Source organism: Cottoperca gobio, chromosome 3 (genome assembly GCF_900634415.1).
Source record: "Cottoperca gobio chromosome 3, fCotGob3.1, whole genome shotgun sequence".
Classification (NCBI taxonomy): domain Eukaryota; kingdom Metazoa; phylum Chordata; class Actinopteri; order Perciformes; family Bovichtidae; genus Cottoperca; species Cottoperca gobio.
Genome location: NC_041357.1, coordinates 10,415,624 through 10,443,514, shown reverse-complemented (window position 1 = coordinate 10,443,514; position 27,891 = coordinate 10,415,624). Strand labels below are relative to the sequence as shown.

Here is a 27,891-nt window from a genome sequence, read left to right as displayed (position 1 = left end):
GGCCAATCATGAATAGGTTGTTTTGTCAGCTGATGAATGCAGATGATGTCATGTGAATCCGTTCAGAAGTTTTGCGGCTACGTCTCCTGCCAACGGAAATGAAAAGTTAATCAGTTTGTCCTTGCCACAATGCCAAGAGTTTCACAAAGCCTAATGCACATTCATTATTCATTTTCTAAGATACCCTGCGAACAGAGAAACATAATGAAACGGGGTGAAACGTAACCCCAACTTCAACTCTGATAGCGTAGACAATACTGCAGTAACAAATATAAAAACAGGAATTTAGGCCATTCTGGCTCTGCGGACTGAAACACGTGAGAACAAGGTTATGAGTTTTAGAATGGCTCATCACCTATATATCATATATCAGTCCTGCGTTCCCTTCTTCCTCCACTAACAGGATCCCTCCCTATGACTTTTACGTGTGAACAATTACTACAAAAACGGGGTTTGAGTTACTTTGTAATATAAGCTGCTCCTTTTCCAAATACCAAAAAAGATTCCGGAAATGTTTTTGTTGAAGATTTATGGAGTCAAAAACCCAAGGCCAAGAGACGGATATGTTTTCGAAGCCTTTTCTCAAAGAAATATAATATCTTCCTATTAAATAGTTTGAAGATTTACAGATGATTGCTGTTGCAGTTGAAACTCTTGTGACCTTGAGGGGGAATAAGGGGAATGTTAAGGAGCAATTTAGTGTTTGTTTATACAGTGTGTGCGTGTGTGTGTTTGTGTGTGTGTGTGTGTGTGTGTGTGCTCATTATTTGACAAGTGTATCATGTGCTTTGCATTTATATGGAGTTCAGAGGGTTCACAGTATTTCCTCCAGAGTGCTGTCCTTGAATGTTTGCTAAAGTTCAGTCAGATGCTTTTCATGACAAAAATTTTAACTAATGTTATTCTGTCTTGAAACTTTTTAAATGTTATATTTTTTGAAAGTTGTTGACTTAACCAGACACCAAAGCTGACTGGAGTTTCGCTGTTTAAATTAAAGTGTGAAATATTGACATGACTATGAGGTGGAAAGTGGATCGAGGGGATTCTTGTTACAAGTTATGTAAAGCTTTGATTTGAGGAAGATTTAGTTTTTAAGTAAACAAGAGCCGGTCGGACATCTAATTGAATGATATAAGAACGTCAATTAGAAACAGGAATGACCACCAACACTTTAATCATGGCTAATCTATGTTCTGCTTTATTTCCTGCAGGTTTCTCATAGTTCTGGCCTGTCTGATCCTCAGCGTTCTGTCTACCATCAACGAGTACCAGGCTCTGGCTCACACAACACTCTTCTGGGTGGTGAGTGTTGAATTCAATTACATTGAAAAGTAAGGCCAGGGATTAATCATAGTAGCACTTTTTTATTTCTCTCTAATTTGTCTCATTGTCAGATTGGATCTACCTCAAACGGAGGCTTTAGTTTAAAAGCTTATTGCAAATTGGACCACCCTAACCCTCAGAGTTAAAACTTAGTTCATTCATGAGACATTTTTATTTACCAGGTACGGTGCATATTAATGTACATTTCTCACATTCTCTGGCTCTTCACTTCCATGAGTGCAGGTTTGGTCTGCTTTCAGCCTCTTTTTAGTTTATGTTTAAAGGTTAGATAATGAGTGCTCTCTTTTAATACAATAGGAAGTTTATTCCAGTAGTGTGTGGCTCTGACTGAGAAGACTGCTTGCCCAAACTGGCTACGTCTGTATTGTACAACACAGTCCCCTCTGGTATTTAACCAGAAGGGACCGCATTAGGAACTGACTTACTGAGGGACGTGCAAGCCCTTGTAAAACTTTCAAGAAAGAATGAAATAATTTTGACTTTTGTACAATATGTTGTATCACTTTGTATGCTGCTCTCTCCCAACTGCAGTCTGCAGATCCATGCCGCATCTCTGTTGTCGGGCAGTTTATTCTCTAGCAGACGATGGTTCTTTAAAGTGGGATATATTATGATAGTTTTCTCCTTTTTGGACTATCCAGGTCTCTGATACTCAGACGATATTCTTTTCTACGGTCTGCGAAGTGAATTCTCAAGTCATGTAGTGAAGTGAAGCAATCAAAGACTGAAAGACTGAAATCTGAAAGTAATCCTTTGCAACAACTAAGGAGAGTTTGAGAAAAGAGAGAAGAATTGCTTGAACTCCAGCTTCAAGGCATGTGGCATACTCCCATAAAGATTATATAGATTAGTCCAGCACTTACATGGACTAAACGACATGTGTTCCTGCATGTTAAACTGCCTCATGCTGTGGTGCATAACTGGCCAAATCCGCTCATATACTGAGTGAAAGTGATGACAACAGTTTTATCCCTCAAGTTGCAAGATGCAATTCCACACCCAGTCTGTTTCTGTTTCTACAGTAGCAATGCTCCAAAGAAGGTAGCAGCGCCAGTATATGGGCCCTGTAAATAATGCAGATTTAAAAAAAAAAAATAGAAATCAAACTATCAGCTTTATAGATATTTTATATGGTAGCATACATCCCATATTTCTTTAGGCCTCGAGGATGTGCTGAATGCTTTTGGGCAAGACACAACCACGTGTCTAAAAGATACAAGGAAGGAGATTGATATGTGAGAGAATCTCAATCTCTATCTTATCTGCATGTTTTCTTATTACAGCACTGTTTACATTGTAGATGCAGCCTTGTCTCCTGATCTGCTCTTCTTCCATTTGCTCGCCACTTCAGTTTTGTCTCTTTTTGTTGGCTGGCATCTGCAAAAGACCTGATTCTAATCTTCTGATTGTTTTTGGTGCCGTTCCATGTCTCATAAAACAATGCAGTTAGGAGACATTGAGTCATTATAAGGTTCTTTGAAATAACACTTGTGTTGCATAACCTTGTTTAATAAAGCGCAGGATACATTTGTGAGTAAACAGAGGTGTTAAATGAATATCTACGACAGTTTGCATACTTTCAAAGGTGTTGCTGCATTCGACAACGTGATAGTGAAGATGTTGCTAAAACAATATATTGTAAAGCCTCAATTCCTGTAGTTTGAAAGCAATTTCAAGGGTTGATTGATCTAACCGCTACCTAACAAAATAACAATTTAGTGACACTTTATTTGGAACTTCGTCTGCTTTGTTTTCCTGCAAACAATTTGAGGGCATCCCGCTCGCCAAAGAGGGCGAAGGCTCCTCCTCTAAAGTCAATTGTAAATGGGATCAACTTAACCCTGAGACACCAGCTGCTGAGCACAGGAACTGTTTGTGTGATGGTGAGTCACTCAAGCTCAAACTAAATAAAACCCCAAGAAAGGATAAAAAGGACTTGAGGATTTTCTTTGAGGAGGCTCGGAGTGTGCCTCATGTGACAAGTTCACCTTGGCCTGAGGATAATGGGATGGAATGGTTATAGTGTTTCATGAGCCACCGCATCACAATCTCAAATCCTACAGGTTCATTGGATTCGTAGAGATTCAGCCTTGAGTCCGACGTGTTGTTATGAAGAATAGTGTCCACAATATCATGAAATATACATTTTATGTCAAAATGTTGTTCTGCCTTAAGTTCACCCTGGAGATATTTAATCTTGTGCATAATTAATATTTGCCATGCTACTAAACCTACCAAAATCTCAAACCCTCATCTCGTCCGTCCTCCATCCCACAGGGACTGTTTTGTACTTTGCGCTTTCTAGTTTAGAGATTTGCTGTGACCCTGCCACTCTTTCATTCTCTCCTCCCCCACCACAGAAGCATCTTCTTTATCTTCTTTCTTTCTTCCTTCACACTCAAGGTTAACAGAGACTACTCTGTTCTTGACTTGGAGATCCAGCGCTGGCTGACAGTGTTTGTTGTATTGTGTTTGGCCAGATGCTTGGCAGTTTGCCTAAAGGATCCACAATCCCAAAAGGCCGTGTTTGTTGCTTTGGATCCAAAAATGGGTGTAAACTTTAAAAGCAAGTATAGCTACAGTTTATATATTTATTTATGGTTTGTTTGATAGGGACATAAACTGAAACTGAAACTCAAAACAGCTATCTGATACAAGGATCATAGTGCTTAGTGGATGCTGGTTTGCAACATCCATCCCTAGAAGGGCCTTTTTGAAACTAAGAAATTAGAAGATACATGGAAGAGAAAAAAGGTTTAGGTACAGGTAGATGGACGAGGATCAGTATTGGTCTTTGTTCCTAAACTTATAATTATTTCTAAGTGATTTGTACAATTCTAACCAGGTGTAAGCACCCAGTTTGAATATTATTATCCTATTAAATAGGCGTTATCAGTCTTATAGCTGTGGGTCAGAAGGGGGATCGCTACACCAGCTAGTAGGTTTGATCAGTGTTTGCGTTGTTGTAGAAAATATTCATCCAGCAAGTACTTTGTATATGATAATAACATTTAATATACTCTATCTATTTTGTGTTGACACGGAACACTGTACAGTGAAAATACTGAATTAGCAGGTCATTCTTAGAGGCAAAAAGTAGGCCCCATGTTAACCCATAAAAGACAGATTTATGAGATCCTCAGCATACAGCGAAGGAGAGTGGGCGGGGGGGGGGATATGCAGCTGTAGGGACACAGGGGTTAATTCAAGAGTGAAGGGGAAAAACACAGTGATTTATTGTCAGGAGACTAAGATGATGGGAAATGAATGACCTTTTAGCCTCAGTATCGTCATAGAGGTGTGGGCAAATGTGTTTAGAATTTAATGTTTTACAGCCGGTTGTATCTGACTTTGTTCTTCTCCTGTGAACTTCTTTTGAATCTGTTGTAACTTTAAAACTAGAACTAGACCAGAACTTCAATAGTCTATAGGCCCCCGTGTTAAAATACCAAACTTTACTGCAGAAATAACAGTTTACAGCCTGGTCTCTATAACTATTTTCCCCGTTCATGTACAGAGGGTGAATTTTTATTCAACTCGAGTGACAGGTGGGTGCCCTCACAGCAGCTGTCTGCATCACCCGGGCCCACCTGAGCTCCACTGACGATCCACCTCTTTGCCTATTTTGGGATTAGGCGGGAGTAGTCGCACCGCCAAGACTCTTTAGAAACCTATGGGTGACGTCATGGAGACCACGTCAGTATTTTATACACTCTATTGTTCCGTGTAGTTTCACTTTCACTTTTACAGTAGATGCATTTTTGCCCGTCTGATGTCTTAGAATAGTAGCGATTACCACTGATAACAGATATTTAATCGGCTGATAACGTTTTGAAATGGGTGCGTTAACTGTGTACCTGAACAGAGTCCAATAATAATGTACAAAGAACAAATATAAAATCCTAGAAATGACTCCACCCAAAATTGCTTTTAATGTTAAAGAGAATAATTTATAGAAATAATTAAAAGTACTATTTCTACCTCCTGCACCACAATAAACATATCACAATTTAAACTCAAGGTTCACTTCTGGAGTTTCAGCCATATCACACAACCTTTTGTCTCCAAGGTCAAGAATGAATTGTCATACTCAAATTCTCAGCCAACATCTACCGCCTAAACATTTGTGTCATACAGGGAATGAACGAGTAAGTGGACAATAGAGTCGACTTCTGTTACCAAGGTCAGAATGAAGTGCCCACCTTATTTAAAAACAATTGTTTTGATTCTCCTCTATGCCTGTTTCTGCTCCCTTCTTGTTTGTTAATGTCGGATAGACCATTTGTTTTTCAACCTTGAAGTAGAAATCCTCTGTGAATAAATTACGAAATACATTACTGTAGATATTTTCTTCCAAGAACATATTTAACATATTATTTATCCAATTTTTGTTTTACAAGACGCGCTGTTTTATATTCACTGACATTTTAATCTTTGGCTCTGATGAAAACAAACACATCCAATAATGCCAAACGTCTCCTGCTGTACAGCATGAAACACATCTTGTGCCTGAATCCCCCGGTTGGTTCCTCCCATCTTTTCCTGCACAATGATTATGTCACCATTAAAAATCCATGAAAGAGCATTGAGTCACTTTCAGACAGCTTTATTTCCAAAAGCATGTCAATGATCTAGACACGTGTGGAGATCATTGCATTCTCATTCACACCAGTTCATTAATTTAAACGTGTTGATGTAATTGTGTGCTGTAATTGATTTTTTTAAATCCATTTGTCCTCAAGGAGCACTGATAGAAACTTGTATGGAATTGAAATTGAGCCGCTTTAATTGAGAATCTTTTATTGTACGAGCTTCACGTTTAGCATTGGACACCTGCTGTTGTGCCTCATTTCAGTTATTGTTGTGCGTATTAAAAATTATAATGCACAAATTAAACTGACAAATGGTGCAGCTGCTGATTGACAATCAATAATCCTTAATGAATTGCTGTGACAGGTTTGTGTGTGTAGCTGCACTTAACAAAAAAAGAGGAAGTTGAGAGCACAGTTGTGCATTCGTTGCATCTAAAATTCAAATGAATATTAATTATACTAAAGCACACTTTTCTGATGTCTGAGCAGCTGTTTAAGTGTTTTTGCTCTGAATAGCCTGCAACAACATCTGATATTTGTTCCCTACCTGTCCTTCTCCCTCATTTGCCTCCTCTGTTTCCCTCCTTTCTCTGACAGGAGATCGTCCTTGTGGTGTTCTTCGGTGTGGAATATTTTGTCCGCCTCTGGTCAGCAGGCTGCCGCAGTAAATATGTTGGCATTTGTGGTCGACTACGCTTTGCCAGGAAGCCAATATCTATTATAGGTGGGAACAGAACCCTCATACACACATAAATATCTATGCACTTGCACACAAACAAATATACGTAGCTACCCACCCACCCACAGTATTTAAACAATATCTGTAATACATCCTGAGCTTCATCCCAAAATTATATATCTCGGACAAATTCAGCATGAAAACTTAATTAAAACTGTCACTGTTTCTGCAGCAATGAATATTAGCATTACTATTATATGTAACCCCCCTCACCTCAATTGATTTATAGAATAATTTTGTAATATAAACCAATGATAATTTCTTAATAGAGCACTTTCCTGCCACTTTCTTTTCCAAACCTCATATGGAGGACAACGCTTGCTCTTGTTATGCTTAACTTCCGTATATATTGAACATCTGCATGCTTACGCCATATTTATACTTAAATCCCCTCATTTTCTATCAATACAGATCTGATCGTAGTTGTTTCCTCAATAATTGTGCTGTCAGTGGGCTCCAAGGGCCAGGTCTTTGCCACCTCTGCTGTAAGGTAAGATACAGTGTGCTGTATATGCAGGAGGAAAATAAAAGTATGTGGACACTTTCTTTACTTCTGGTGTGTGGGTTGCTCTTTATTGGTTGGGTTAGGCCCCATAGTTCAAATTAAGAACACAAATGGCACTTGGAGTGTGCAGACCTCCCTCCGCCAAGGTCAATGATGTATTCACCTGCTCCTCAGATGGTCCCATTTCCCGAGTTGGGAAGTTGTTCTCCCGACTTCGATATGTTCATGAGCTTTAAGTTATAATGTGTAAACAACATGGATGCTACAAAGATGTGTTGTAGGCAAATTTTATTTCTCAGAGTGTTTGCAGTGTTTGCATGACAACAAAGAGCAAAAACAACGAACCAGGTCAGCCATGAAATGTGCAACAAAATGTTTACGAATTCTGAACTGTAATCTTTACGATTATTCCAACACTAATGTTAACGAAAGTGAAACTTTGAAAGGGTTCCTTGGCCCATGCTACACCCCTCCATCAAGTTTCATGTGAGTTTTTCCGTAATCCTGCTGAGACATAAGACTACAGACAGACAAACCGAGCAGAAAACATACCCTCCTTGGCGGGGGTAAAAAGTCTTAACGCTACAGTATATAATGTTATCTAAGGCAGTAGTGTTCCTCTAATGTTGTGGCAACAGTTTGGGGAAGGCCCTTTCCTATTTCAACATGACAATGCTCCACTTTACAAAGCCTGGTCCCATAAAAAATGTTTTTCCCAGTTTGGTGTCAAAGGGCTTGCCTGACCTGCGCAGCGCCCTGATCTCAACCCCATCCAACACCTTTGGGAGAAATTGGCCCAGTGGGACCTCACTAATGGAACAAATCGCATTTTCCATGTGGGAAGCGGTTACAGTAACACATTAATGCCCATGGCTTTGGAATGAGATGTTAAACAATCACATAAAGCCGTAATATTTGCGTGTCCACATACTTTTGGTTCACATTTGTGGCTACATACATCCAAACATTTGTTCTGAATCCAACATCAAAACTTTTGTTTTTTTTCAGAGGGATTCGCTTCCTGCAGATCCTGCGAATGCTCCACGTGGACCGACAGGGAGGAACCTGGCGTCTCCTCGGCTCTGTCGTCTACATTCATCGCCAGGTACACAGTCGCAGCTTTGAAATCACTTCACATTTTCAGGTCCAAAGCCATGAGGGTTTCTGATTGTTATTAGTAAGCTGTAGGCTTTCCGTCAGGGGATTTATAGCCTCTTCTCGTCATGTATTATGACGCTATAGTGTTCCTTTTTATACTTTGGATTACAGCAAAATTAATATTCAGCAGAGCCACAAGAAAAGAGCCACTGTGCAGTGGGTTATGGCCATAAGCTCCTCTGCTAGAGATGACTGTATTCCCCTCAGTATCATTCAGCTGAGAGATAGAGGTGGCTGGGATTATCCCCAGTGGCCAGGGACGTTGTTAGATGTCTGTGTTAAAAACAGAGAGTGATGGATGAGGTGAGGGTCAGGGATGTTGGTCATCCAGTACCGCCTGCTGTGCTTCCGTGTGTTAGCTGTGGCTTATGACTGAGGCTGGTCATCAACAGCCAATGACCTCAGAAGGGAGATATTGGGGCCCTTTCTTACAAGACACAATTTGTATGAAATAACACTTGCTGCTATAGAGGGCACTTGAGATTGAGGATAAAAAATAACATAACAGTTGAACTTTGCGACTTTTTGTTGTTGTTGCCATAACCAGGAAACATCTGTCACCATGGATACTGATAGATTACGATTGCTCATTAAAGTCATTATGTTCTCTTTCCCTGCAAATGCATAAAATACCACTTGCAATCACCATGTGCAACAAAGTAGATACTAACTGATTTAAAAGTGCATATGGGTATAAAACATATTAAATAAATTTGGACGGAGACAAAGTCATGGTTGCTGATAGTTTACAGTAATCTAACTGTACACTGTGTGATATTGAATCCATAAAAAATGGCTGTGGAGGGAAAGTGTAGCAAAGGTTTAGGCCAAAGGTTGCCAACACTTTTGGCTTGTGACCTATTAAAACAGAAGCGATGTTAACTCGTTGGTTGTGTGCATGAGTTGTGAGGATCTCCTTCCTTCTTGTTTTGTCCTTCTCAGATCGGTTTATTTGAATTACTTTTCAGAAGCCTTTGGAGGTGACATCTAATATTTCAGAAGAAACTAGCAAAAATGAGAAAGTCAGAAAAATGCACATTTTTATAGCAGAAATACATTCGTCTTTAATATTCCACAAAATATATTTTAAATCCCTCAGATTTATTGAACCCCAGGTTGAGAACCTGTGGTTTAGGCAACGTGCATGACCAAAATAATATTAGCAAGACGGAATTTAAATTCATATGATGTTTCTTCCATTTTCCAAAACCTGTATTTCCGATGCATTCAGGGTAGTGGAGGATAACAAGTCAGCACTGGTGTAGACAATATGAGGGTTACAGTGGCGAGTGAGCGCTCTAGATTTGCCGGTTTGAGATGGACCTTAATGTGGACCTTTCACACAAATTCAGGCAGTTGGCGACGGTAAGTGTGGAATAGACCTTGGAATAAGCAAGTTTATTATTAGTCCTGATTGGGTTTTAAATGCATCAGGAGCTTATATTTGTTATGTAAATGGTGCTTCTCCGTGAGTGCTTGGTACTTTCATGTTTTCTTTTGTCTTTGTTCACTTTAGACTACGTTTTTGCCTATAAAATAATTATACATTAAGGCCCCCCCCCCACCTGATAAAAGCCCTGCTCAAGGAAATACAGTATGCTATTATAAAACAAGCAGTAGGCTACAATAGAGGTCAAATTGCCATCAGCCAGCTGCATGCTTCTGTGCAGTACCTCCAATATTTGTTCCTTGGAGATTTTCTGACTGTTAATTCAACAAGAGACCTGAATATTTATCTTACCTACGCAAATGAAACTGCAGCCCTTCTGTGTTAACAGCTAAAGTTAATGGACTTTCAGTCCCTTTAATCAGTGTCCAGTCTTCTTGTTATTACAGCATTTAAATGCACACAAGTAGCATTCTTGGGCTTTTGGCTTGTAAACATAATTTGCTCGCTGGCAGATTGGAAGCAAAATGTTTCCTGAATGTGTTTGCCAGGTCACAGCTGTAGCATCTACTAAACATCTGGTAGATGTACCTGAACTTCTAAGTTGCAACAAGTGTTAGTTAAAGGTGTTACAGGCTCTCATATTCACTGCCAACCGATTGATGCCCAGAAATGTCCCAAACAGAAAAAAATGTTTAGTCAAATGAAGAAATACAGACTCAGATTGTGAGTACCAATGGACTATACGCACTACTTGTGTAGGGTAATTTAAGGAATATATTTATGAAATTTCAAGAGAGGCAAAACAGCCATTCCCTGGGTTTATTTAGTATAATCTGCTGCTGCTCCTCCGTGGCGCTCTGAAAAATCTGGGAGTGACAGTTTTGGGCCGAGACACAAATATGAATTTCACTCATCTGGAATTCAATCCGATTTAGTACAATGAGTGCTTCGGCACTCCGAGCGGTTAAACACAGTTTAAATGATGTTGTAGGTGAGTGCAGAGAGAACATTTACTTAAAGAGCTCCTTCACAAAGAAATTGTACAATTACAGTCAGACAGAATGAGAGAAAAGCCCAATTAGACCTTCTGAGCAAATCACAGGCAGCTCCTTATTGAATCGGCAATAACATGCTTCATAATTATTCTTATTTATGGAGGGGCAAGTCAGCTGTCTGGGCTTCAAACTAATTAACCAGTAAGTTCCCATCTGAATCCAATCGACCCCCACCCAGTGACTATTACTGAACATACATTACTTTTGTAGTTTAAACTGAGTTACACTTATGGTTCCTGCATAAAGCATGATGTTACAGATATGTTTTGTTACTCATGTTGCACTTTCACATTATTTAATGTAAGATAAGGAATACATTTATATTTAACGAAGCAGTGTTCATTTTGTCAGCTTTTAGTTTTAGTCTTAGTCCTGAGCTGTGTTAGTTTTGGTAATGTTAGTTGAAAGTTCATCCTTTTTATCACCCTACAACTCTGGACATTTTACTCTTGAAGTTTACTCTTTATATTTAGTACACTCTAGTTTTAGTTGACATAAACACTGGACATGTTAGTCATCAAAAGATTAGTTGACAAAGATCTTGTGAACATTTAAGTCAAGACCAAGAATATTACAACTTCACAAAACTGCTTTCAAATAAAATTTCAACCAGATGATTTTAAGCTAAAACAACTGGTGCTAAAAAAAGGAGGATTGTATGATTAAGAACGCAGCTTTGCAGAGAGGGTGTCTGCTCTGTTGTTGTTTATTTACGCAATACATCCAGGCATGAAACAGGTTCCGATTTACATATTCGTTTAAAACAAACACAATTCAACAAATAAGGCTCCCGAGGGAATGGAACATAATCTCTTTCAAATAAAGTCCAAAGGCAGTCAACAACAACAACAACAACAACAACAACAACAACAACAACAACAGACACCTCTCCGATTGAGTCAGAGGTGCTGATTTAATTCTATAATGTAGGCCTCAGGGGTTGTGTTGTACTAGCCTCTGTTGTAGACTATAATATTCATAAGTGTTCAATAGTTTGTACACTTCCATATATACCAAATAGACATACATTATGCAGGTATGGAGAAATTCTAAATAGATTATATCTGACTATTAAATGTTTGTATCAATTATTTTATGCATACTTTAGCGTGGATTGCATGTCAGCAAATCCCATGAAAAGACCAAAATCAACAATGAATTGATCGCACTAACAAGTGTTATCTGGGGAGCCAAAGCCTGATGTGACTTATTCCTTTGTGCCATCGAGTTGTAAAATACTTAAAAACACATCACTGAGCCACACCGGTGCACCGGGTGACATGTTTCTTTATTACACTGCAGTTTATTTTAAAGAAAATCCCACATGCATCGTTCTGCTGACATAGATACTTAATAGCAAAAAACATTTGTGAAAGAAATGTAATGCCAAGCTGTTTTGGGAAATTTCAGAGCCGTTTAAAAAATGTAAATGATATATTTGTCACCCATTTTTAAAGATTTATGTCTTCAGTAGGAGCAAATGGGCTTATCGCTGAGAGCCCCAGCATTGAGAAATAGTATCACATATTGTTGGTTTTGGTCTTTTCATGGGATTTGTTGACTATAGCAGAATAGACGAGGCTACAACAGCATTTTGTTGGGCAGTCCTGTGTTGCATAATGACCTTGAATGATCCTTCTGAGTGATCCTTGAATCCTATAGAAAAAAATATAGGATCTTTGTACTAAACTGATAAGTAGCTACTGAGCTTAAAGTGTGAATCCATTTTTAGTTTGCGATCAAGCCAACAGAGACAGCAGGATATTCAGAAAAAGATTATAATCATCACATTCACAGCACATTTACATGAATATTCACACCCATATGTCATATTAATAGCAAACACAGCCCCACTAGTCTCCAGGCAGTGAACTGGTAAAGTAGCTGATACATTGTGGCAATCAGGAGGGATTGTGTGAGAGAGCATATAAAGGTTCACAGATATATCATATAATCTTATTGTGTTCTTTGAAATGATCATTTTGTTTATTGAGTTTGAAATATGTCATGCATTTGTGCATATGCATTTCAGGAGCTGATCACTACCTTATACATTGGCTTTCTGAGCCTGATCTTCGCCTCGTACTTTGTCTACCTGGCAGAGAAAGATGGAGTCGACGGCAGCGGCTTCGGCGAGTTTGAAAACTATGCTGATGCCCTGTGGTGGGGAGTGGTAAGAATCTCTGTGTGTTTTGTTCACCACTGTTATTGTACATGTCTGATATATGAAGGATATGATCATCTTTGATTGGCTGCGTTTTTATTGCAGAACTTTGATAATTTATCAAACGAATGGAGTGACATTTTGGGAAATACACTTGAGATGAGAAGATTGATTTGATGTTTCCCCCTGCTTCCAGTGTTGATGCTAAGCTAAGCTAAATTAACCACATGCAGGCTGTAGCGTTATGATTAACTGACAGACATGAGAGTGGTATTGATCATCTCATGTAACTCTCAGCAAGATGACAAACAAGAATATTTCCAAAATGCCAAACCAGTCCTTTAATGACCAGTCAATTAAGTCAACTTTGGTGATTAAATACATTTTACTTATTTAAATTCAAGATTTGCTATCGTCCTGTAATTAATGTTACATTCACACAACATCACATCCCTAGTATCTTTCTAACATTAACATTGACATGTTTCAAAGAAAATGTCATTGACTTATTTTCTTCATATTGTTTTAGCAACTTTCCCATCTGGCCAAAAGTAAGATTTGACTGAATTGTTTGAAAACAATATTTGGCAAGTGAAAGGTCAAACATGAATCGCTTTATCTGTACTACTTGTAGGAGTTGTGCGAAAACCCTTGGGCACATCCAGTGGGCTGCTAATACAAGCAGTAAAAACAAATAGTGCAGAGAATACAGGATATAAGTGTATTTTCAGACAATAAGTCACCACCCACTCTGCTTCTTGGAAACTTCAGACTCTGATATTAAAAAATGGACACACATAACAAAACCACTACTCTCATATAAATGAAGGTGTATTTGCAATATTTACCCATATACCTTAAGTTTTATGTCCACTCTCACACACTCACAGTCTGTCATGGGTACTCTCAGTGCATTAATATGTAAGTGAGAGTCAGAGGGGTGAACAGGTCAGAGTTGTGTTTGGAGTGTAAGAGAATAAATTAGCCTCATGCACTACAGCAAAGGCTCAAAGTGAAATAATCACAACCAACCTCAGCTCTCACAAATCATTTACATGTCAATCATCAGCATTTTGATCATTCCTTTATGAAGTTGTGCTTGCAGTGTTTTTATTTAGTTAAAAAGTATTTCCAATGTTTTTTATTAGCCTCGCTAGTTCTATGGCAATGTCCACTTGGGTCCACTTTAGTCAGGACTGAAATAAATGTCCAATGGATTACCATGAAATTCTTTACATACATTCATGGTCTCCAAAAAAATCAAGCCTCCTGGCTTTGGTGTTCCCCTGATGTTCCTTTTAGCGGCATGGCGTTCACATTTAGGTTTGGAGTGAAATGTCTGAACAGCTATTGTATAGATTACCTTGAAATGTGGCAAAGACTTCCATCACTCGGGATGAATTGTAATAACTTTGGCGACGTCTTAAATGTTCCTGTAGAGCCATCATCAGGTCACATTTTTTGTTAGTGTAATACTTTTGCTTAGGACTAAATTCCTGCTAAACAAATGACACTCCCATCAGCCTCACCTAAACCTTGTGTTAAATTAGTAGATATTAGCATGCTAAGATGCTACACTCAGATGTTAAACATTATACCTGCTAAACGTCAGCATGATAGCATTGTCATTGTGAGCATGTTAGCATGCTGAAGTTAGTGTTTAACCTCAAAGCACCCCTGTGCCTCTTACTTTCAAGTCAAGTAAAGTCTTTAGGATTACAACTCTAACATCCTTATTTTAGTGACTGAAGCATAACCTAAGCAAGTGTCGAATATACAAATCTGCGGCTGCTCCAAAAATGATAAAAAATGTTACAGATATTTTTTTGCTGTAAATACTATTTATTGTTTCCTGCTTTTAACTAAATGTCCTGTGTTGGAACATTCCTAACAGCAGTTTAGTTTTACATAATGAAACTACCAGAATGAAGCTTCTTGTCTTAATTATTTTTTTTCTTTCAAAGGTCACAGTGACTACCATTGGGTATGGAGACAAAGTGCCACAAACCTGGATTGGAAAGACGATTGCGTCCTGTTTCTCAGTCTTTGCCATTTCTTTCTTTGCTCTGCCTGCAGTAAGTTGAAAGAGAAATGACTGATTCAGGCTAAACTGCAGTTTACTGTTGTCTTCAGATGAATTCCTACTGAACTAAGTGTGTAGTTAGTTTGTATGTAAGTATGTATAAAGAAAACACAATGTGCGTAATTTAGGCTTAAGTGTTTAGCTAAACCACAAAACCATTTTACAAATCTGAATCGCACTTGTTTTACCTGCTGCTGCAAAGATTTAAAAGGATAACTGTTAACAGAGTGTTGAGAACTTTACACATCCTTTCATAATATTGTGACGTAAGTGCTGTAAGGACCTTGACAAGCCCCAATGTGAGAACATGCTTCGCTTAATCCAGCCATACAATCACAGTGAGAGTGATTTACACGGCACGGACGAGCACCCTGTCATCTTTCAGTGGTTTGGTAAGAAGACTACCAACCCAGCCAGAAACAAAGACATTATAAGCATCTAAGCCCTTGTATGCCTTCATTTGTGCGTTGGTTGCCCACGACGTTTGTTGCACAAGGTAGTTCACAATATCCGGATATTGAATCGGCGGTAATGAATCTAAATCCTCAATATAATCCGACGGCTTTAGCGTGTACGGGTCAAGGCCGCACATTTGGACTTTTTCTCTGAATCTTGCCTTTGCAGAGGACTCCAGAGAGTCAGAATACTTTGAAGAAGTCAGAGTTGTATTGCTGTTGTTGTTCGCTTTAGACGCCATTGTTGATTTGTTTTCCAACCAACATGGCGTCGCACGCCTACGTCACACAGTTTTGTCACGTTTTTGCACACTACCTATAGTGCAGGGGTCGGGAACCTTTTTGGCTGGGAGTGCAACGTTGAAGACCCCTGCTATAGGCTATAGTGTATCTTTTGGGACTATAACTGCATTTCGTTGCACAACATTAAATCATCCTTGTATCCTAGTAACTTTACTTGAGAAAAGACTTTAGTGATTAACATCGTAATTCATTTCAATCCATTCAATTCTGTTAATAAGCAAAGTGAATAATAGAGAAATGTTTCAGCATGAAACAGACGATTATTCCTTAATTTTTGTTTAACTTTCTGTTTATTTCTGTCTTTTGAATCACGCTGCTGCCTGTAAGTGAGTCATTAAAACAGAATTAATAAGCAGGATCTCTGCTGTGCTTTTGTTCACAGGGAATCTTAGGCTCAGGCTTCGCCCTAAAGGTACAGCAGAAACAAAGACAAAAACACTTCAACAGACAGATCCCTGCAGCTGCCTGTCTCATTCAGGTATACTGACCAGAAAATACACAAACAGAACAACCATACAACTGGGGGAGTGAACCGTCTCAGAGCCCCAGTCTTATTGTTGAGACACTCCTTTACTTTATTTCCTGTCCAACCAATATATTGCTTTTTTCATGCCCCTTTAGACATCATGGAGATGTTATGCAGTGGAGAACTTGGATTCAGTCACATTCAAGAAGTTTTTGAAAAAGAAATCCCACATCCCCGCCTCCTCTCTGACCACCCCCAAGCCCAAGAAATCGGTTTGTAACCATTTTATAGATTTCATTGTAACTGCTTCTCATGCTCAGTTTCCAGTGTAGGTAAACTAAAGCAAAAACTAATGGAATATGAAGCAACAGCCCTGCAATACTGTTGTACATTTTTGATAGTGTAGTGCCACAGTTGGACTAAATCAAAGTCAAAAAACAGCAGAAGTGACGCTCCCTCTGTGTGTGTTGTATTCCGCGTTTCTCTGCGTTTAGGCAAGTGAAGTACAGAACAACATAATAAAAAAATAACTTGATGATGGACTTTGTAATCAAATACCATACTTAAACCAATCTAATCTGTATATTTCTTAGAATAACGTATTTTCTTCAGGATTGCACTGCTTGAAAATAAGTTTGTGGTAATGTTGTGAAACTTGCTAGCTTATGGCTGAGTTTTCCACAGCATTTTTGTGAAAAACTAGCGTGAGCAAGTAGTTATTAGAAAAGGAAGAGTAGTAGCATAAGAACAGTAAAAAACAAACAAAGTAAAAAACAAGCCAAAACAAGCACAACACCTTTGAGATGTCAACAGTAGGCTCTGCTGCCCGGTCTGTCTTGCTACGGAAAATCTTATTTCATTTTGCAACTCAGTAAAAAAATTCCGGGGACAGCTCCAGGACAGGCCACTATAAACTTGGACGTCTGGTCACTCTATCTATTCAGGTTAACACTGTTAGCTCTGTCGGCCATGTTGCCATTGTTTGCACTGTTAGCGCGGTTAGCACCGTTAGCTGCTAGCTGCCGGCACAGCCATTACCATGTTGAGAGCCGTGTGGAGGCAATCCCTCAATCATAGATATGATCAAATGCTGTATTGAGAACCTCTAAAGGTGATTAGCTAGCCACACACAGACACTCACATGCACTAACATGCACATGCTGCCAGACCGGCTACGTAAACAAAGAACAGAGAAACTTGGATTACAACACACACAGAGGGAGGAAGACTTCATTCCCTGCTCAGGACAACATTACTCTACTATATCTTTACATAACAAATAGCTATATTAAAGCTCTACATGCTGCTTATAGAACATTTGAAGAATTATCCCCATTAATGTGACAGGTGTCAATGTTGTTATGAAATCTCTGTGGGGAAAAAGCATAAGAATCTAAGGCTGAAAAGAAAAAAGTGAATATGCAACTAAGACAGCCAGCAGAGGTTCAATATTAGTATTGATTATTCAATATTACTGGTACTTGGGTATCAGACCATGCCCACACTAATGCATTCATTTAAAAATGTTGTTTATGTGTCAAAAGTGTTCCCTCTAGACTTTGCAGGGTCTCCCCTTAAAGTTGTGAAATTACAATAAACTTAACAGCAATATACAATATGTTAGATATAAAATAGAAATTTACTGACCATACTGAACCATATACTGAAACAGCCATTTATGTGCTGCTGCACTTAGACCCTCAATCCAATTGGAACTCAACCTTTAAACATTCATTGACCAAAAATAGAAAACTACATCATAGACGACACCTTTATTGTGTCATTGGCTATAAAGTCAGCAACTACAGACAATCAGGCTCTTAACATCGCTGCAAAGCAGACTTATTTTGGCCATATGATATCATATATTATGCTGATAAGTATGTGTATGTCTACATTTTCAAATCTTTCCACAAAGTGAACATGGTTGGTGATGGCCTAGTGGTCTAGTACGCCTTCCAAACAAAACTCTAGAAGGTTGTGAGTTCAATACCAGGTTACCACCATTGCACCCCTGAGCAATGTACTTAACCCAGAGTTGCTCCAGTTTAATGAAAGTTCCTCTGGATAAGAGTGTCTGCTAAATGACCTGTAATGTAAAAAAACATGGTTTTTCTATCCACAGCAACACTTTGTTGAGCTGAGATGTTTGCATTTCTTGGGCAGGTGAAGATAAGGAGGAAGTTGAAGAGCAGTGACAAGGACAACGGTCCAACTTCTCCCACAATTCCCAGCATCACCTTCGACTCTGTATTTGATAGTGGGCGAGATCTGAGTTCAGATGTTTACAGCACTGTGGGCACAGGTACTCAATATGGGACACACTGTACAATATGCTTATCTCTGATGCACTAGGTTGTGTACTGCTTTAGTCAGTGCAAAAAACCTTGTTTACAACAGAACACATTGAAGAAGACACTGAATAATTCACATTTTTGCCAAAATCTAAAGAGTTTTTTTTAGATGTAGATGTTATACGAGTTAATGAGTTTCTAATTCCTGTGCATGGTTTAATTCAAATCTAAATAGACTCTCACAATGTCACTCAAGGTGAACATAAGCATGACAAGAAAAGCCTGATGCTACACTGGCTGCAAACCATATTCAGTGATGTTACAGTAAAAAAGGAAATGTTTGATGATTTGAGCCTCAGTCGTAGCCACTGGAGGGGAAGAGGACAAAGTCCAGGCATTAAAGATGGATGAGCACATTGCAGTAATAAAACGTGAAGTTGCATTAATAAGCATGAACTCCAGTATTAGACTGTTGAACGTACAAAACTCCACACAAGAGAGCGGATAGTATAAAATGATATACTGCCATCTGAGGCAGCATGCGTGCTGTCTCTCTCCACATGTCTCCGTCAATACATTTTAAATTGGTTGTACTTTTTAGAAAAATTAGTGATGATGTATTAACAGAATCTCTTGACTTTTATATTACAAATACCTTGCGGTAACAGTTCAGCACACAGAGATTTGGACTTACAGGGAGAGCAGTTCAAAGCAATCAACTGTGTATGGGTTCGGCAACAGGCAATCAGTCAGCGAGGGCAAGCTAAGAAGACAAGGGGCAGGCAGGCAGAACAGAGAACAAGCTGGGAAGAAACAGGAACAAAGGCTGGACCACTAAGACTATACTGTATTATAATTATACTATATCGTATTATAACTCTTTTAGTATTTTCCAATTGTAGTTTTGCTTGATTGTCGCAAAATATATCTACATGTTGGAAGCTTACTGGTTGGACGTGAAGTCATTTCTACCTAGTGCATTTACGCTTAAAAAATAACAAAAGTGAGCCACTAGTGAGGCTGTAGACTCAAATTCGTGTTACTATATGAATACTTTTTACACTTTTATAAAAACCATTTGTTGGTGCAAAGAGCAACAACATGTGTGTGCACAGCAGACAAGTGAGTGAGTCTTTTACCGGTCAACACATGTCTCAAATATTATGTGGCCCTCGTATCTCATTGTAGTCATCTTTCATTTCATTTTATAAATTCTCTTTATAGCATCTCTTTATATTCCTGCCAGCCATGAGTTACTTGCATCCCTTTTTTTCCATTACAAAGTGCAGAAACAAGGATTTTAAGTATTAAATAGAGATTAGATTTAGACAGACAGTCAGACAGCACATTACAAATGTGAGTTAGAGCACAAATGATCCTCCGCCAGCGACCTTCTGACTGTCCTTCTCTGGAATAAAAGTAAATGTGCTGTTTTCATCAAGCCTGAACACTAACCCAGAGCAACAAACACACGCTAATACAAAATGATCCTTGAAATCACCTCATTCATTTTTTGTTACTAATTTAATCTGCTATGTTTATTCATTTCATCCTTGATTGTGTCCCTTAATGTTTTCTCCTCATTTTGCATTATCCATGTATTTGTAAACCCTACCTTTTGAAATCTGTGCAACATGGAGGCCATTAATGGACGTTCTGTTCATAGATGAACAAAATGAGATACTAGAGAGCACAGTCAAAAAGAGATACATCTGGATACTTTTAGCATGCCTATAATATGTGAACATCTTAGTGGATCTAACTCTTTGTTGTGCTTATATAACCTTTATTTTACACCAGCTGGTAACCTGAAAAGCTGCCTGGATACGTGACTGCAGTTCTGCCACCAACATGTAGCTTTGCAAATGATTTTGCTTTGCACTTCGTCCTCAGTACAACAGCAGAATTTAATTTTCTCATGTTGTGAAGATGTATGCTTGTCTATTTGCTTCACGTTCAATGAAAATCAGTGTCTTTGATTTGAAGCTAAATAGATTCTGCAGGTCGTGCTGCACCTCTAACATCTAGCGCATGCTGCTTTTAACTATGAATCATTTATCTAAATTGCCACATTGCCATCTGGTGTGTGGTTATATTGGCTGGATACACAAGTGATCTGCTGCTTACAGAGTCAGCTAACATTATTGTCCTGAATGGATTTTCAGAAAACATAACCTGTGTCTTTCACTTTCAGTCATTTCGGTCATAGTTTAAATTTGTGGGTTTATCTATACTTCTCACTGAGATGTTGACTTGTAGTTAATTATTAGACTGGATACATCCATAGATCCATCTCAAGTTGATTGTGAGCAGATGTGCAAGTATTACTACCACTTAAACACATTTAATGTAATTCCTACCTTGAATAAGTTTATAATTTTGTTGGGCCTGTTTTAGAGGAGCGATGATGCCGGCGTGTAGTGAGAGTTAGGGGTTGTGGTGAGGTGAATAAATGTATGTCTGTCTGTGGACAGATTTTGTCACTGTGATAGCTTCACAACCACAATCGTGCAAGATGAGGTGTGAGGTGTGTAGTTGAGATATACATGAAAGCCGAGTAAGAACATGGGTCTGGCCATTGCCGCCCCACTTTTACCAATGAGGGTAAATGACAGAAACGCCTCTCAGTACATGTGTGTATATACAGTGTAGTCTCTTCATCTTCTCCTTTAATCTTATGTAACTGCCTATTTCTGTGTCCTTTTTCCTCTCTATGTTTTGTTTGTACCTGGTTGAGCAGGATCCCACACTTTGGGAGGATGTGGTGAGCAGCTGTTAGTGTCCACATCCTGCACCTGTCCTCAGTTCACTTACTGTCGTCTCTCATACTGTCCATTTCAACAGCCTCGTCCTTTTTCTCTTCTAATACTCTAACACCATCTTTTTTTTTCTTCCTGTTGTTTATCCTGTTACATTTGAGTGATTATGTGACTGATTAATAGAAATGTGCATGCTTAGCACCATAGTTTGTGACTAACATCTTTGTTGTGGTCCTTTTTCTGTCCTGTGGTAAACATTGATCACATTTGTGTTTCTTGTCACTTGTGCTTCAGATTGCCAGCAGTCCTGGACGTCTTTGTCCTCCCTTCAGTTCAGCTCACCGCCTCCAGGTAACGACATGTGCTAATATGATTGTTTTTTAGGTTGCTTTGTCTCTGCAGAAGTGAATAGTTGCATCACATAGGTCAGGTGTAAAGTCAACTACAGACTGAAGTGTTGATTTCTCACACACTGGAAATAGGAGTACTAACGGATTGAGTTGATCTGAGTTGATTTGTGTTTAGAACAGTTTAATAGATTTGAATAAAATAGAGAATGTGTACTATGTATTAGGAAAATCATGGGAAGCGAGTTTAAAGCTGTTTATTTTTAAAACAACACATCATTCATAGATCAACATACTGTATGTGGTGGAGTATCACACAAACCCATCAAGTTGTTAAAGCACATTTATACTTTTTATACATTTTTATTTCCACATTGTTGGGTTTTAAAGAACCAACTGAGCCCCGACTCATATCACCACATTTCAGACGTAAACTAAAACCAACCTCATAGTATTTTTCTGTCCTCAAAGAGAAAGAGAATATGGCTTCATTTGCAACTTATTTATTTTTTCTAAATCATCATCATCATCATCATCATCCTCATCATCATCATCATCATCATCATCATCATCATCATAATCATTTGTACTCCAGGGAATATCTATCAATCTAGTGTTGGGTTGTTATGATAAGATATCTTAGTTTTTGTTAATTTTCTTAAATCAGGTTTTTGTTGTGCACTCCAGGGAATATCAATCACACTGGTGTTGGTATATTCATTTTAAGAACAGCCTTCATCTGTTTTTGCAAATGAACTCTTATGTACTCACAGTAAGGTTGAGCAAAATTATTTAGTAATTGCTACATTACAATAAAATGAGCCCAGCAAACAACGACAAGTAGTCAATAAACCTTTCCTTTTAAGTCCTGGGTTTTGTGGAAATAAAAACCAAATGAAACAATTAAGCACTATTAACACTCACCTTCACCTTTCCCAGTATTAACAAAATAACCGTGGCTGTAAACTCACATCTTTTTTCCCATCTGAAAATGACAGTTGTGTCATATTCTTAAGCAGAGCAGGCAATCACACAGACAGGGTCATAATGTTCCCCCCAAAGCATCCAGGATTTTGAAAATGTATTTTGTTCTCTATTTCAGCCATTTTCTTTGGCTGTGCTTTTAGTTCAGCAAGCTAATGTAACATAAAGGCTCATTTATTTCAGTTTTCCTGATGGGTGTTGTAAGACATTGGTGCAGCAGGAGAACAACATAAAACAATTAAATCAATTAAATTATAAATCACCACACCTCAAGCTGACCTGAGTCCAAAGCTATAAAGCAGCAAAACGTAATCAGCAGCATCTCTGAATGTTCTGGATGCACAGATATATTGATAACTAAAGTCTAGTGTGTGTGTGTGTGTGTGTGTGTGTGTGTGTGTGTGTGTGTGTGTGTGAACGTGTGTGAACGTGCAGTGAAAAGAAGCCCCGGACTTTTGGATGTCCACTCTACCCGCCCCCTCCAGAGGAACTGTAGCTTTGCAGATGACCTGGAGCAGGAGTCAGAGCGAGACAGTGAGCTGGCTCCTGTCAGCTCGATGTCACAGTGAGTTTACCACCGTTGCAATGCAAATGCGTGAATGCCATGTTTATGCGTGAGTGTATTATAACGAGCCTGCATGTATTTTTGTATTTTTTTCTAACTAAACTTTTGTAATTTGCCAAACCCGAGAGCAGAATTCTCTGCTGTGAAATTATTCTCCATTAGGGAAATAGAGACACTGAGACACTTGCACAGTGAGAGACTGAGACCGGAAATGAGTGTTAAGTAACTATAGTGTAATAAAAGTGCAGAGTAAGTGAAACAAATAGCCCGACAGTTTGGACCCATGGGAATTTCTCTTCTAGACGGTGGGGTAATAATGCAAAATGTGAATTGCATTCAACAGTGTTTGTTGGCAAAGATCACTCTGTGCTCTGCTGACTCCAAAATATGTAACCAGCTGTTCACGTAGCAAAAGCCACATCAAATCACATGCTAAATTGAACCTTTATGAGATACCGCTGCTTGTTTTATCCATGACGAGAGAACATCTGCTTGTTTTTACCAGGTTTGTGAAATTTCTGTGAAAAGGCTTCGATTTTAAGCTGAATTGCAGATTGAATTCCAAGTCATGGAGAAAGCTCGATTAAGTCATTGTAATACATCCAAGATGCAGCATAGATTCTTCACATGGGATTGTTCACAGAAGTTATATTTCTACAGCTGCCTTGGTATTGACAACACAGGCCTGTATGTTTTGGTAAATTGAAGATGATTGAAGTATTGAGAGTTTTAACAAAAACTGCCACACGTTCGTTACAAACAAACACAAATGACTCCTCTCGTAACACAGCAGACATAGTCTTTAAAGTGAAACAAAAAAACCTGGGATTGTAGCTGTTAGGTAGGTGGGAGGTAAACGTTTACAGCCTCCTAGACACATTCGTCATGTTTCTCATGTTGTATTGTTTCTTTCTATCTCATGAAGCAGTTGTACCATTCACTAGAGGAAACAAAAGCTGCATATGCTGTTCCATTCATGCACCGAGGGCGTGTTGAGCCAAGTCAAGTCAAGTGTGACAGAAGTTTTAATTAAATACATTGAAGCACAATTTTGGTTTTCATCAGGCCTTTCAGTAATTACTGATAAAGGTTAGAGCTTACTACAGTGAAGTGTTACCACCATAACTGTTTAGAAATGCAACAACGTTCTGTCAAAGAATGGCAGTACATTTTGAACAATGAGGAATAAAAGATTAGCATTAAACACTGGTAATAAAAATGTTCTCTACAAAACATGAAGTTAAGTCAGGAGGAGAAAAGGTCTGTGCCTTCTCAATGTAAATAGTAATAACCGTATTTTTTACAGCAGATGCACTTTTAACACCTGGTGTATTTGTATTAAACAACAGCTACAGGTATCCCCAACACAATATTACTGATCTCATGATTGAATTTTAGAACATTAAAGCATACACTTTTGGTTTTAATAAAGAAAATCTTAAAGAAATAGTGCAACATTTATGCTGACTTGCTTTCTGTCCAAGAGTTAGATGAGAAGCTCAACACCAGTCTCATATCTGAGCATTTATTTTGAGCATGTACTGCACTTAATGACTTCCTGGACTCTTGTCATCATTATAAGGTTGCCAGTCAACAATAATTCAGAATATAACCCGCGTAAAAGTTCAACGCATTTTATTTTTTATGGGTCATCGTAGGTGGATTTTCTTTTAGCAAAGTTAGCTGTTTCCCCTTGTCTTTAGTCTCTGTGCTAAGCTAAGCTAATGGCCCCTGGCTTCAGTTTCATATTGAGTCGACTCTCTCGTCCAACGCTCTATAAACGTGAAGCAAAGATGCACATTTGTAAATGTCAATTATACATAATTTGACAAAATGTTACGAAAGCTGCTATAAAATCAACCCATTGCATTGCCAATGAAAAGTCCATTATGAGACATGCAGATACTTTGTTCTTCTAGTCTCACTTTACTAGACTTGACAAAGAGCTGCTCACCCCTCACATACAGTATGTCACCTTTTCAATGATAATGAACATGGATGAGTAATGATTCCTCAATTATTCCCACAATATAATAATGGAGTCTAATTGCACTACCATTATTTGGAGCTTTGTGTTAATGATCTTCAGAGAAACACACAGAAACACCGATCACTTTCAAAGAAAGTCATACGGGAGAGGCTTTTGAAGTAAATTGAACCGTAGTCAGGAAACTGTGCCGCACTGAATATTTCCCCCTAAATTTGGGTGTGAAGGTCATGTCGACAGGTTGTTTCATGCAAGAAAAATAAAGCAGGGGTCGAAAGGAAATCTAAGTTGTGTTTAAAGACGACGAAGCCAGAAGTTTTTCAGGGTTATTCTGTTTTCTAATATTGTCTCTGATAACAAAATGAAACTCTTTTACACAGATTGACAGAGTCACACCGACAAGCCATCCGGGTGATCCAGAGAATGCGTTATTTTGTATCCAAGAGAAATTTCCAGGTAAATAAGAAACCATTTTATAGCAAGTAATTAGTTCTCATGTGCTGTGTTCTAATGTTTACATTTCAATCCAACTTATCTGAAGTAAGTACAAAGTAGGTAGAGTTATTATTTAGTATCTACGCTGTGACTTCGCACTCCCTATAAGCAAACATTAAGCTCAGCAGCAGAGATTAGGCAGTGAGGATAATAAAGTTTGGCCCAGGGGAACGTAGATTCAGACCTACAGGTGGATACAGGTTGATACTAGCAAGAGTTTGGAGTAGTGTTATACTTTGCAAATGAAAAGTTGTTAGAGCTTTGACAGCTTAATGTATAGCCTCATTGCAAATGGTTTGTTGCAGCAAGTCGTCTACTTAAACCGGCTCACAGTGTTCCTTCATTTTGTTGTTAATCTACTAAGAACAAATATATATATATATATGAGTAAGGGAATACAATGTACTGTATGCACAGAATTAATATTTGGCGTAATATAAATTCTCTGCAAACATTCACCAAGAACACAACCAACATGAAACACCTTTTAAAAAATATAATACAACATTATTTTCCAACACTTAAACAATGCTTGAATATTTAAAACCGATTAATAAAGGTATTATACCTAACCAGAAGTGTATACTGAACATACATTCCCCCCCTTGTAGCAAGCTCGTAAGCCATATGATGTGCGGGACGTGATTGAGCAATACTCCCAGGGTCACCTCAACCTCATGGTGCGAATCAAGGAGCTGCAAAGAAGGTAAAGTGCTTAACTAAGAACAGCTTCGTATGAATTAGATCCCCACAGCTCATGAAAACGAGAGAGTGTCGGAATGATGGAGAAAATGCAGACAGAGAGTGTACATTTTTATTTCTCTCCCATTTGTTTCTCTCAGACTGGACCACTCTGTAGGGAAGATAACTTTGTTCCAGTCGGGTTCCGGTAATTAATTACTCCTCTTGTACTCTGAAAATATATGACAGTAACTTTGGAACAAGCCACAGTCCTAATCCTCCTTTCTTATTATTTACTTCCCTCTGAAGACCGAGCCAAAGACACAGGCACCAACTCTATCGGATCCAGACTCAACAGGATGGAGGACAAGGTGGGATTTGTGGAAAACTGGAGCAATATTCCCTATTTGAGTTTTACAGTTTCAGATCATTTCTTTTGTTTGTGAAAGAGCAATTTCAAACATTTACATGACCATGTTTGTATTCATTTCGTTTAAATGTTTCTGAAAATGTAGAAAATAAGCTTCTCTATTGACCATACAGTGGTAGTTGCATCTTATCAAAAGACACTCACATTGGGAATAGTTGTGGATAATGCAACAGAAGAATAACTGGCTTTGTAATATGAAATATCTGTGCAGACATGTGGCCCTGTTATTGTTGATTCAAAAATTAAACTTTAACAGCGTGTGCCAGTTCTGAAGCACAAAAAGATAAACCTTGATGTTGATTTTCTTTTATTTCTTTTTTTAAATGTGTCAAAACAAAGAAAAACTAAAATGTTGAATGTCAACCTCCCAAAACTCCCTTCATAAATGCTCCTCACATTCCTGCCTTTTCAACCATGTAAAATTAAATAAGAAATGTTGGTTGAGAAATGATTTTTGTAAATAACAAGGTGTTTTTTTGTTGAAAACATAAATGGTTGTGAAGGTGTGGCTTATAGAGCTTATAATGTTGGCTTTTAAAGCTGTGCTGTATTATTCCGACTTATAATTGTGTAATTGTGTTTCGTAACACACAAGGTAATGAAATGACATAAAGGACATGATTGTAACATTCTCCTTCGAACTGTCATATGACTCTGAGCCAGTACATTTTGCTTAAATGTATCAATATTTGATTCAACTTCTATAGATAACGCACATGGACCAGACGCTAAACCGCGTCGCAGAGTCCCTCACCGTCCTGCTCGACCAGAGGGACGTCAGTGAGGGTGAAGGTGGAGGCAGGACGAGAGTACGGCTTGGAAGGACGTATAATGTCGTCCCTAGCCAGGACACCTTGCCGAGCTACGACCAGCTGTCCTCCTCACCTTCGTTCGTCTCTTCCAACCCCGCCGGACCCAACCCTGCCCTCAGCAGCAACACCAGTCAGGAGGAGAAGTACTGAAACCTGGAAACAAACAGCCTCAAAGTTTTTCTCTTTTTAGTACGATTCATAAAATGTATTTGGATCAAATCTATCTATCTATATCTATCTATATCTATCTATCTATCTATCTATCTATCTATCTATCTATCTA

At 38.5% G+C, this 27,891-nt stretch overlaps 1 protein-coding gene across 1 annotated transcript in view; it reads left to right on the top strand.

Annotated features, from left to right (window-relative positions):
- Positions 1–27,891, top strand: part of kcnq1.1 (potassium voltage-gated channel, KQT-like subfamily, member 1.1) — a 34,367-nt gene extending 6,476 nt beyond the window's left edge. Inside the window, exons 2-17 of the mRNA XM_029426131.1 lie at positions 1,212–1,302; positions 6,534–6,660; positions 7,087–7,165; positions 8,189–8,285; positions 12,816–12,956; positions 14,912–15,022; positions 16,171–16,266; positions 16,410–16,526; positions 18,421–18,559; positions 21,602–21,658; positions 23,074–23,203; positions 25,571–25,646; positions 26,297–26,391; positions 26,528–26,574; positions 26,676–26,737; positions 27,504–27,891. Of these exons, the coding sequence (XP_029281991.1) occupies positions 1,212–1,302; positions 6,534–6,660; positions 7,087–7,165; positions 8,189–8,285; positions 12,816–12,956; positions 14,912–15,022; positions 16,171–16,266; positions 16,410–16,526; positions 18,421–18,559; positions 21,602–21,658; positions 23,074–23,203; positions 25,571–25,646; positions 26,297–26,391; positions 26,528–26,574; positions 26,676–26,737; positions 27,504–27,758 (1,720 nt within the window). The 3' untranslated portion in view covers positions 27,759–27,891. The remainder of the gene's footprint in view (positions 1–1,211; positions 1,303–6,533; positions 6,661–7,086; positions 7,166–8,188; positions 8,286–12,815; positions 12,957–14,911; positions 15,023–16,170; positions 16,267–16,409; positions 16,527–18,420; positions 18,560–21,601; positions 21,659–23,073; positions 23,204–25,570; positions 25,647–26,296; positions 26,392–26,527; positions 26,575–26,675; positions 26,738–27,503) is intronic.